The sequence below is a fragment of the Carya illinoinensis genome, chromosome 4 (genome assembly GCF_018687715.1).
Source record: "Carya illinoinensis cultivar Pawnee chromosome 4, C.illinoinensisPawnee_v1, whole genome shotgun sequence".
NCBI classification, from domain to species: Eukaryota; Viridiplantae; Streptophyta; class Magnoliopsida; order Fagales; family Juglandaceae; genus Carya; species Carya illinoinensis.
In genome coordinates this window covers 10,240,552-10,252,852 of record NC_056755.1, presented here as the reverse complement: position 1 = coordinate 10,252,852, position 12,301 = coordinate 10,240,552, and the positions used below count along the sequence as shown (strand labels likewise).

General features: G+C 35.9%; 1 protein-coding gene across 4 annotated transcripts; it reads right to left on the bottom strand.

The window, feature by feature from the left end:
* Positions 1–4,101: 4,101 nt before the first annotated feature.
* On the bottom strand, positions 4,102–8,149 carry LOC122308136. Of its 4 annotated transcripts, none has more exons than XM_043121320.1 (8): positions 8,002–8,149; positions 7,474–7,782; positions 6,985–7,104; positions 6,404–6,580; positions 6,110–6,322; positions 5,518–5,670; positions 5,009–5,143; positions 4,102–4,550 (listed from the first exon to the last, which is right to left on the bottom strand). In XM_043121320.1, the coding sequence occupies exons 1-8, from the start codon at positions 8,051–8,053 to the stop codon at positions 4,525–4,527; spliced, it is 1,185 nt and encodes a 394-aa protein (XP_042977254.1). In that variant the 5' UTR covers positions 8,054–8,149; the 3' UTR covers positions 4,102–4,524. The 4 variants fall into 4 exon arrangements, with proteins under 4 accessions (XP_042977254.1, XP_042977255.1, XP_042977252.1 ...); XM_043121321.1 differs by having other exon boundaries at positions 4,102–4,547; XM_043121318.1 differs by having other exon boundaries at positions 4,102–5,143.
* Between the last annotated feature and the right edge of the window lie 4,152 nt (positions 8,150–12,301).

Here is a 12,301-nt window from a genome sequence, read left to right as displayed (position 1 = left end):
TCAGGCCCCCCGAGGCATCTGGTCTTTGTAAGATCTTGTTTAAGGGGTTTCGATTAGGACCCTTACCGAATGAGCTTGGAGAAATAGGTGAAGTTGTCTGGCAGTTACTACAAAGGCAAAGTCAAGCTGGTCCATGTGTGGGTATCTGGTCTCTGCACCTCTGTAAGCACGACTGGTGTAATGCACGAGCTTTTGGGCTCCCCCTTCATCTCGTACAATGGCTGAGGAAGCCACATGTCAGGAGACTAACAAGTACAGGATTAAGATCTCTCCACATTTGGGTTGGCTAAGTAGTGGAGGGCTAGTAGGGTACCTTTTGAGAGCCTTGAATGCTCAGTCACGGTCGTCATCCCATGTTTGTGTCTTTTGTAATACATTGAAAAATGGTAGGCACCTATAAGTGGACCTCGATACGAATCTGTTAAGGGCTGCTACCCATCCGACAAGTTTCTATACTTCCTTGATGTTCCGAGGTGTGGTCATATAGAGTATAGCCTCTGGTTTCTCTGAGTTAACTTTTATTCCCCGTTTTGAAACCATAAAGCCTAGGAACTTCCTAGAGCCCACTCAAAAGGCACACTTTACCGGATTGAGTTTCATCTGGTATTCCTGCAATACTATAAAAGCTTCAAGGAGGTCGGCGAGGTGTTTCTCAGAGGCTCCATTTTTGGCTAGAAAATCATCAAAGTAGACATCCATATTTCTCCCTATCTGATTTTTAAACATGCGATTGACCAGCCACTAATAGGTGGCACTCGCATTTTTTAATCCAAACGGCATGGCCAAGTAGCAATACCATCCTCTTTCAGTGATGAATAAAGTCTTCTCCTCATCATCGGAGTTCATGCGGATTTGTTTTACCTAGAGTAGGCATCCATAAAGCTCAGCATATGATGGCCCGCAATGGAGTTGACGATCTGATCGATGAGGGGTAGTGGGAAGCTATCCTTTGGACACACCTTACTCAAGTTGGTGAAGTCGACACACATTCTCCATTTGCTGTTTGACTTTTTTACCAACACAACGTTGGATAGTCAGTCCGGGTAATGCACCTCCCATACGAAGCTCGCTATAAGTAATCGGTCAACCTTTGCAATGAAGTTCCGGCATTCTTCTCAACACTGAAGTTCTGGCATTTCTGTCTGACCCACTTGGCTTTTGGGTCCATGCTCAAGTGGTGCTACATATTCTTCAAGTTGATCCCAGGCATATCCTCATGATTCCAAGCAAAGATATCCTAGTGTTTCCATAAGGAGTTTTTGTATGGCAAGCCTTGTTTCGGGCACCATTCTGCTCCCAATCTTGGCTCTAGTTTTAGGGTGGCTTGAGTCTAAGGGGATTAACTCCAGCGGCTCATTCGGCTCTACCTTCCTAACGGTCTGTTCATCTCAGATCTTTCTATCCGTTGTGGCATGTTCAGACGAGGGTGAGAGAGCATGATCATCATTGGGGTGGTGGACTACATGCACTCCGCCATCCTTTAGATTCAATTCTTGTATGTAACACTCTCGTGTTAGGACTTGCTCACCTTGGATTTCACCTACTCCCCAAGGGTTGGGAACTTCATTTTTAAGTGATAGGTCAACGTCACCTCCATCAAGCTGTTGAGAGTAGGCCTTCCAAGTATGGCATTGTACAACGAGTAAGCTTATACCACTATGAAGTTAGCCATGGTTAAGGCCGTATCAGGTGCCTTCCCTACTAAGTCAAATAGGGTGATGTTGCCTATTGGTTGGACCATATCCCCTGAGAAGCCTTTCAATGGTATGGGCACTGGTCGAAGACAGGCCCCATCCAGGTGAAAGCTTCCTAGAAAAGGATATTGGCAAAGCTACCATTGTCGACGAGGATCCTTCTAATGGTGAAGTTGGCGACCAGCATAGTTACGACTAGAGCATCATCTTGAGGGTAAAGGACCCCCTCTCGTCGCCCTCTCCAAATGAGATAATGAGTGAAGGATCACCCCTCCTATGCTTGGTAGGACGGTATTCTACCAGTTACACCTCTTAGTATAGCGCCCACTTGGCATGTGCCTTCCTGTCGGATGAAGTGGTGCCCCTGCCAGCCAACCCTCCCGCAATGGTTCTAATCTCGCCCAGTTGGGGGCCTTCTTACAGCAGCATTCGGGGGTAACTGTGAGATAGACTCTATTTGGTTGTTCTTCATCTCGAGTTTCCTTCCCTCTTTGGCCTATTGGGCCTTTCTACACTTCTCTCTCGTGACCTCTTTCTCTACTCCTGCTCTAGTCTCCGACCAAGAAGGTATTGGGGTCTTGATCGCTCAATTTCCTCTCTCTCCTCCTTCAAGAAATGCAATCTTCCGTGTTGTGAGTGGTGGATTGGTGGTAAGTGCAATAATGGGAATTATTGCTTCTATAGCCTACTTCTCAAGCGATGGGCTGATCTTCTTTTGGATAGTGAGTGCTGCTCGGTCGAATCGAAACCTCATGCCTCTCGTGGGGGCTTCTTCCCTTTTGTTATCATGTAGTTTCTTCCTGTCTTCCAGCGGGTCTTACTCCTGCTCGGCACCTTCCCCTTTCTATCTACCTACTCCAATTCTTTCTTACTAGGCTTGATCAAGTCCTAGAGTGTATTCTTGGCATTGATAAAGTTGTCGGCCTGATCCATAAACTTTCGTAGCATGGCTAGGTTCCTAGCTAATGCTGGCATGAACTGGGACTGAGGCCATATTCCCCCTAGTAGTGCTGCTAAAGTTAGTTTCTCATCTTGATCATTTGTTGTCATGCGCTTCTTGTTGAACCTAGACAGATACACCTTTAGGCCCTCATCTTTCCCTTGCTTGATGGTGAGGAGATACACTACGTGCGTCTTCTCCTTCGGCTTGCCATAAACTATGTGAAGAATAGGCTGGCTAGCTAGTCTACTGACGATGACGTACCCATCCTCTTTACCATCTCTTCATACTTCCCTTTGAGGTTACGCGACTCGTTTTGCATATTCCTCATTTATTCCTCTGTGTCACCTCCTCCTCCTGCATTTTCTAGACTCCACATGTTTGCTATTGCTAGGTTCCGCTTTGTTTTTTGGTCCGTTGGTGGCTACTCTGAGTGTCTTATTCTCTTTTTGGAGGGTCTCTACTTCAATCGTTAGGTTTCCCACCAGTTGCTCCATCGCCGCAAACCTCGCTTCCATTTTCGCTTATGTCACTTCTTCTTGTCCCCGAGTTGTCTAAGAACAGATTGTTGTAGGCATACGAAGGACATGTGAAGTCTGTAGGACCCACAGAGAGCGCCACTGTTAATGTTGCATTTCATATGCCTTTGTGTTGAGTTCCAACAACTTGAGTTTGGGCTTTTAGACCTGCACACTCAAGAAAACAAGGGAGGGGAGTTTGGTGGTGGCCAAGGAGCCTCCGATACTTAAATTAGTAAATCTCCTTAGTCATTTGTGATAGAGTGCTAGAGCTTAGAAAGCATTCTTCGTACTTGGGGCTCGGCTTTTAGACGTGGTTTTTTTTTTTTTTTTTTTGGGTCATCTCATACCTTGTCTTAGGGGACTCATGTCAAAATCTTTTAATGAGGCATGGCTCCTAGACTGGTGCCATTAATGCAGCGTGGCTCTATGAATAGACTTTAGCCTACGGGTGATCACCGTTGAGTCTCTCCATTCCTTCTGTTAGGAGATCGAAGGTCCTCCACATCTCTTGCTCGTTTGTCTATACAGGTTCTCAAAAGTGCTAGATGTTATTGGAAGGTGTCAGGGTGGAGGGCCCTAATCTGTCTATTCAGTTTGCCTCTCTTACATAGAAGTTGCTTCACGAGTTAGTTTAGCTTATGGGTCGAGTACTCCAAATGGGTGAAATGCCTCTTTTAGAGAAGGATTGTTGGGCTAAGTTGGGCCCTGGTGGTCCCTCGCGAGCCTGTCACATAGGCCTGAGAAGGGGAGGAAAAATCTCCTTACAAATTATAATATATATTAGTACAAATGTTTCCCAAAGAGAGAGATTAAGTTGAAAGAAACCGCCATAGACGAGTTGAGAAATGTTTGGTTTACAAAAAAATTGAAAATGGTAAAATTTATGAACTGATGTTGTTTGTTATATTATATTAGATTGATTTTTTTTTTTCTTTTTTGGCGGTAAAGTAGACTTAATATATCGCATTTAGCTAATCTAATTAATCACATTATAAATTTGTAGACTTTATTTTTGTAAACCTATCTATCACTTCCCAAAGTAGTTCTACAAACTGATCAAACTTTCAGCTATATATACGCACAGTTACAAGAAACAAGCACCCTGATCAAAACTTCGATCGAACTAAGAATCATTATCGATCAGATTATGAAATAAGGAGCAGAAACTGAATCTGGTGACGTCTTACATTCATGCCTACTGATTTGCACTCTGCTCTTTACATTTTATGTTCCATAAAACATCACGACTACTTAATAATGGCATTGCCTCCCGCATGCATGCAGTAGTCAAAACCCACTTGCCTCCTCCCTCAACAGCTAGCTTGGCCACATGATCCGCAGACCCCTAGATCCGCATGCAGATCTTGACTTATAATATGGAGCAGGGACAGTCTTCTGGGCATTAAATGGGTCCAAACCAACTTAAAATAATCAATATCATACTCTTTCACATGATAGTTCTTTCTCCCTATGCGACAAGTAATTAATTAGACATTACAAATCTTTTCCTTAGTTTACAAAACACTTTTTAATTAGGAGGTAAAGTACTTATAAGTTTTGATCATATATGCATGCATGCCCATAATTACAGGGTCCTGTCATCTTTCTTAAAAAAAATAAAAAATAATTATATGAAATTAGGAAATTTCAATCATATGAAAAATATAAGGAAAAAAAAACTGAATAAAAAATTGAACTAATTAAGATATAAGCTAATAAAACTCCTGCAATCTGCAATAATTAATTAACTAAGACAGCACTACTAACTGTAAACTATAAAATTATTAAAAAAAAAACTATAAAATAAATAAGTAGACCTATATATCGGGAGACAAACTGATTATATATAATACCTTTCTTTGGCTTTACCTCTCCCTTTCCTTTCGATCCAGTAGTTGTTGATGTCTTATTCGCTCGAGCTTCATTATTACCAGAGTATGGCACCGCTATATTTTTTTCAGCTACATATGGGGCGGCCTCTACGCACACTGTTGTTCATTTTTGAAGAGTTGGAATATTGGGTTCCCCAGGCATCGTCATGATAACCAAAAAGAGAACAAATCGAACTAAATTAGCCAGCATATATGCAAATATATAGAATTTGTTTTAGATATAATTATATATATATATATATATATATTTGTATATAGTTTGCAATCTTGGTATTTTCTTTTCTGAAAAAGAAAATCATCCCCACTCGATCTCAAAATAAATAAAAGTCTCCTGTTAACCAATCCGGATATTTTTTTGTAAGTGAACATGAGTTATTATAATAATTAAAGAAATTATACTCTCATGTAAAATGTATAACAAATGAATGAATAAACCTATAAATCGGTAAACAGAGTGCTTATAGTAATACCTTTCTTCCCATTTTGAGTTGTTGATGCAACGTTCGCAGCTTTAGATTTAGGTGCTGCATCTTTTTCTGTTGCAACAGTCGACGGGACCTCATCAGCTGCTTTCATTTTTGGACTGTCGGGATATCGGCCGGCCGTTCCGTTTGATATTATACCTGTGTACGTTCTCAAGATTGTAGATATTTTATATTTATATATATATATTAAAAATTTTATATACAATCACTTTTACTTATTCTTTTATAAATTAAAGAGTCAACAAAAAATTATATCTTTAAACTTTATCATGATCTCCAATAGTAAGGTGACGATGTGTCACATTTCATGTAATTTTTTCAATTAATCACCGAAATGACACACTTAAAAGATCATGCATTAATTAGACACTAAATATATATGATGGAAATGACAAAGATTAAAATGAAAGAGTTTTGAGTATTACTCAAAAGATCAAGCAATGCTACGAAGATCTTTTTCCTCCCAAAGAACTCACCATGATCTTAAGAAATCATAGTATCTCATTATAAAATGAAAATCTATAAATATACCAATAAATTAATTAGGAACTGAGTGAGTATATGTATTATATTGTACCTTTCTTTTCATTTTCAACCGATGGGATGCTCTCAAAGCTCGTATTTTGACCACGAGACTGAGTTCTACTCAACGGGATTAATGTCGATACAGGTTTTGACTGGATACCTACAGTACTCGCATGTGTTGTCTTCGGAGGATCCGTATATTGGGTTTTCCGGCCATCGTCTTTTATCTGTTCGTTTCCAAGAGTAAGCATGGCGCCCGTCATCTCTAAAGCAAGTACAACAATTCATGTTCATAAAACAAATTTAATTTAAAGAAAGAACACATGTTAACAACTGATCGTAATACCTTTCTTTTCCTTTTCATAAGATGGAGTTGTTCGTGGAAAGCTCTCGACGGTCTTTTTTTCAGAATGACTTTGAGTTTGAGGCGGTACTACTGGTCCAGTAGTCGAGTAAGTCGGGCCTGCTACATTTTCTGACTGGACTCCCCGGCCTACGGTTGCAGTCATAATTTTAGGAGGGTCTGGACAAATATGAAATATTATCTTTGATTATAAGAAATTGAAAATTTAAAAAAAATATATATATATATATACAAATTACATTAAGAAATGAAAAATAAGGAATTATAGAAAACGATTAAAACATAAATAATTTTTAAAAATCAAAATTAAAACATGATTTATTTTTTAAAAAAATTAATTAAAATTTGCAAAAGTACTGTAAAAGTATTAAAAATATTTTTTTTCTTTTAAAAAAAAATCTTCATACATATTTTTAAATTTTGAAACTATTAAAAACCACTCTAGCGTTTTATAATTTATACAGCGAAAATAAGCCTATTAATGAATTAAATATAAAATATCAGAAAGTATGCGATAAAAATCCATAAAGTTGGAAACCGATTGATTAATGATTATAATATACCTTTCTTCTCCTTTTCAAGTGGTGAACTTGTCCGTGGAACGCTGTCCACGACATTTTCAGAAGGGTCAGAATATGGAGTACTACTTCTGCCACTTTTTTTCTTCTCTTTTGACAACAGATCTGCGATCCAAAGATCAGTACATACATATGATCATCTGATCTAAAAGTGATCGAGATGGGTATTTTGTTCATAAAATGATTTAAAGGAAGAACAAACTCGTGTAAGTACCATATGAGAATTAATAACATACTTTTTCTTTATTATTTTCTTATATTTTTCTTTTTATATGCAGTTTGAGAAAATTATATTGCACCAAAAAGCAAGCTAGCCTGTACAGATCATATCGATAACAAATGAATTTCAATATTCACATTAATCGTCCTATTTAAATCATATGATAGCTAGTATTGATCATAATATTGCAAATTAATTAAGAAATTGAAATAATTGATAGATAAAACTAAACATAACTTGCAATAATATTCTACCATCTTTGTTGATATTGTCTCCTCCCACGAGAACACCAGCACCGTCCCCTTTTGACAACAGAAAAGGATCATACCCAATAGGGTTATCCACAACAGTCTTGGGTTTTGTGCCTTTTTCGGCGTTGCTGCTTAAATATTCCTGCTCTACTACTGGGCTTTCTTCTCCAGGCCTGCGCATGCTCTTCTCGGTAAGGCGTTCAGTGGTCATATTGTTTTTACCCTGATCTTTAGCACTACTGCTGTCCCGATCCCTCCCAACAAAATTCCTTTTCGGCTCCTGGTCATGATGATCTCTTGGCAACACTCCAGCTGCATATTACCGTTTAGCAATACATGAGTTCAGCATATTAAAAAACAAACAAAAATCTGCATATGATTAAATTTTCGCTAGTTTTTTCATGGATGATCATAATGATAGGATTGTACGTTGTACATGATGCATGCAATCAAACAAACAAAATCTTGCTTCTATTATTTATAATCTAAAAAAGTACAGTTAAGTAACTTATGCAGAAATAAATACCGTACCATGATCTCTATTGTAATTTGTGTGTTCCTGCCGAATAGGATTAGTATTCATGGCCTCCTGGAGGACTTTCCGAATTATAGTGTGTACTTTTTTCTGGTGGTTGCGTACAAATCAAAGAAATTAGGGGCTTTCTCTTCTTTTGTAGGCAACAATTGTACCTGCAAGTCATGGCTAGAGGCAAATAATAGGTTATATATAGGACATTGATCTAGGTGTTTTGCAAGGTTCTTCATGATTGGAATTTTAGGAGTGATTCTCAGTCTAAAGATTCCGACCCAAAGCTGGGAAAAACGCCTTTAAAGACACGTTAATCAGAATAGAACCACTTAACCAAAAAAAACCAGAAGATCAGAGAACCAAATACCAAAGTGAGCTTCTTGAAGAATAAAGCGAACTATACATGATGATACATTAAATTATTAATGCTTGCTTATCTGAATGCTCTTAAAGAAGGGAATAAAGCATATATAAAACTTCCCTAGCTAGCTTGTTCCAGTCAATATAAAGTCCAATTCCGATCCATTACAAAGAACTTTATGTTGGGAATTTGGACCTTCCAAATTCACCCCCTCTAGAATCTATACTTTGCAGGCATAATAAGAAAAATAGAGAAATAATAACAATACAAGATTTTACGTAGAAACTCCTAAACAGGAGAAAAATCACCAGACCCAGAGAAGAAAATACACTATATGAAAAATTATTACAATCACATAATTTCTCTCATCACCCCAAACACACCCACAAAGCTTTCCCCACTAGAAAAACTTTAACTCACACCTCTTCCCATTTTACAAAAATGGACAACAGAGGAATTTAACTAAAATCAAAAGTTACTAGTTAAGCATTTGACTGGTGCACTTAACCATGAGGCTAAATCTCATTTTTATAAACTTGAGGATTTGCTCCTCCTTCACTTCCCATCCATGTGGGACTTAAGTTAAAGGAGCAAAATAGTCAACAATCTCCACTTTGCGATTTTGACTGGTCTCACAGCCAAGCTCCACCTCAATGAAGATCTTCATAACTTCCGCTATCATGCTTCACCATAAAAGCATACCCACTCAGAATAAACCAATTCCAAGCATTTCAGTTCGGCCCATATCGAAAATAACATTGCTGAAAATTATGGTGTAACTTCTACGTTTGGCTCTCCTGGAAGTTCATCAGCCATCGATATGAATTTCCACCACACACCTTGCATCAATGCCAAACCAATGCCTGTATGCAAATTTGTGGACCCGCTAATATTAACACATCCTCTATCATGGCAACTTTGGGAATTAGCGATATGCCATGAGGATATATATGTCTCTTTTTCCATGGAGAGAGACACAACATTAGCATCAATATCAGTATCTTCATTTACTGACTTGGAGCCACTTGCCGAACCCGCTCCTTGTACTAGTCGTTTCACCAATCGCTAGTATCACTGTCGACTTCAGGGGTTGATCTGCCCTTCAACGCCTTGTGTAAACCAATTTCTCCACCTCAAATCTAATAGGATTTGAAACCATACTTTCCAACATTGTTTTGATGAATTTACCGTAGAAATGAATAATGTCTCACTAAGTCAGTTCCCAGGAAAGATTGGAGGGTCACAATGGACACACTTAAAATTTCCAATCTCCTAAACAGAACCTCCTTAGACTGTACATATCCACACTACCACACCAAAAACTCCACTCCACAAAAAGAACCTAGTGGCTCTGATACCAATTGTTGGAAATTTAGATCTTCCAAATTCATCCCTCCTAAGATCTACCCTTTGCAAGCATAACAAGAAAAATAGAGAAATAATAACAACACAAGATTTTACGTAGAAACTCCTAAACAGGAGAAAAATCACCAGACTCAGAGAAGAAAATACACTATGTGAAAAATTATTACAATCACATAATTTCTCTCATCATCCCAAACACACCCACAAAGCTTTCCCCACTAGAAAAACTTTAACTCACACCTCTTCCCATTTTATAAAAATAGACAACTTAACCATTTGACTGGCTAAGCATTTGACTGGTGCACTTAACCATGAGGCTAAATCTCATTTTTATAGACTTGAAGATTTGCTCCTCCTTCACTTCCCACCCATGTGAGACTTAAGTTAAAGGAGCAAAATAGTCAACACTTTATTCCTTCTTTTTTTTTCTTTCTTTTACTGGATTCAGGAATTATGCCTGATGTTTTGAAATATCTCGTAACACCCACGCCTCCGAGTGATGATTATCCAAATCATGTAGTCACGTATATATTATGGGGTTTTATATTTTCTGGGGAAGAAGTTATATTTCAAATTGAGATCTTGACTAGTTAATTTATTAGTATATAAATTTTATGGCCTAAAACACTTTCTTGTATTGTTCACTGTGACAAATTTGATGATCTCTTGCAGTATTATACCTTCCATATTGGTTAATGTCTCCTGCCACAAGAACACCATTATAATTGTCCTTTTTTGACCACAGAAAAGTAGGGGTGAGTTCGGTCCGGTTCGGAGAGGTTTTGTGGACCGGACCGGACCTATTCGGTCCAGGGTTTTTCCACCCTAGACCGGACTGAATTCCATCAGGACCGGTCCGGTCCAGTCCTATTCGGTCCAGTCCGGTCCAATCGGTCCACTCGGTTCAAGGTTGACTTTTTTTTTTTTTTATCTAATGACATTTTTTTTAATACTTATGTAATTATATTGTAATATATTTAATATATATACATATAGTATACTATTATATATATATATATATATTAGTAATATGCTAATACTATTAGTCTATTAGTAATAATATTATAACTAATAAATATATGTAATAATAACTATACTATAACTAATAACTATATGTAATAATAGTAATAGTGATATGTAACTATATGTAATACTAATAACTAATACTATTAGTCTATTAGTACTAATAACTATACTAGTATTAATAACTATACTAGTACTAATACTATAACTAATAACTATATGTAATGATAGTAATACTATATGTAATACTATATTAAATAATAGTAATACTCTATGTAATTATAGTGATTTAATAATAATATATTATATATTAAGCTAACTATACTAATACTATTATAAATTTACACAAATATATGATATATTATAATTTATTCTATAACTTTTATAATATGTTAATAGATTAATATATATACTAGTATTATATATATATATATATTTTTGATCGGTTATACTAGTACTATATATTATAGTTAATAGTTATACATTAAAGAATATAGTAATACATTGATACTAAATATATATAGTTATAGACTTATAATGATTTAGTTATTATGAATTTATGATTAGTATAACTATATAATTGTATTAGTATTAGACTATTAATAATTCAATTTGGCTATATTATATTAGTAATATTAGTTATGTTGAATCAATTAGTTAGTATAACTATATTCTACATCATTAGTATTAATATAAATATTAGTATTAGTTATAACTATATAACCTATATTAGAATTGAGTTTTAGAGTATATAATAGACTAATAGTATTAGTACAACTATATAAGTATATTGTATAGCTATATATTAGTTTTAATTATAGTGATTAGTATAATTATATAATAGTAGACTATTAGTATAACTATATATTAGTATTAGTTACTGTTATGGTGATTTAGTATATTATAATTTATATATTATATTTATACTATAACTCTTATAATATATTAATATATACTAGTACTATATATTATAGTTATATATTAAATAATATAATAATACATTCATACTAAATATATATAGTTATATTTCTAGTGATTTAATTATTAACTTATTATGATTAGTATAGTGATATTTAAATTATATAATTAAAGTGATAAATATACTATATAGCTATACATAGTATTAATTATAGTTATTAGTATAACTATATAAATTATATAATAATATATTAGTATTAATAGTAGACTATTAGTATAGATCACTATAGATATTGTTGAAGTATTAGTTATAGTGATTTAGTATAACTATATTAGTATAACTATAGTCTATATTAGACTATTAATATTTTTTTATACCATATATAATTATACAATTAATTATATACAACTATTATATAAATAATATATACAAATAATTTTTTTTTTCTATTCGGTCCAGTCCGGGATGAAAACCCTCCGGACCGGGACCGGACCGAATCCTTCCGGTCCCTTAAAAAGTGGACCGGTCCGGTCCGGTCCGGTCCAAACAGTGCCGGTCCGGACCGGCCGATGCTCACCCCAACAAAAAAGTATCGCAGGAATAAAGAAAATTTTTACTTAGCATCTCTCACACA

Coding starts and splice junctions, on each gene's coding strand:
- LOC122308136 (XM_043121318.1), bottom strand. CDS start 8,053: ATGAATACTAATCCTATTCGGCAGGAACACACAAATTACAATAGAGAT. Junction 7,783..8,001: donor AAATTACAATAGAGATCATG/GTACGGTATTTA, acceptor GGTAATATGCAG/CTGGAGTGTTGCCAAGAGAT. Junction 7,105..7,473: donor AGACAATATCAACAAAGATG/GTAGAATATTAT, acceptor TTTGGATCGCAG/ATCTGTTGTCAAAAGAGAAG.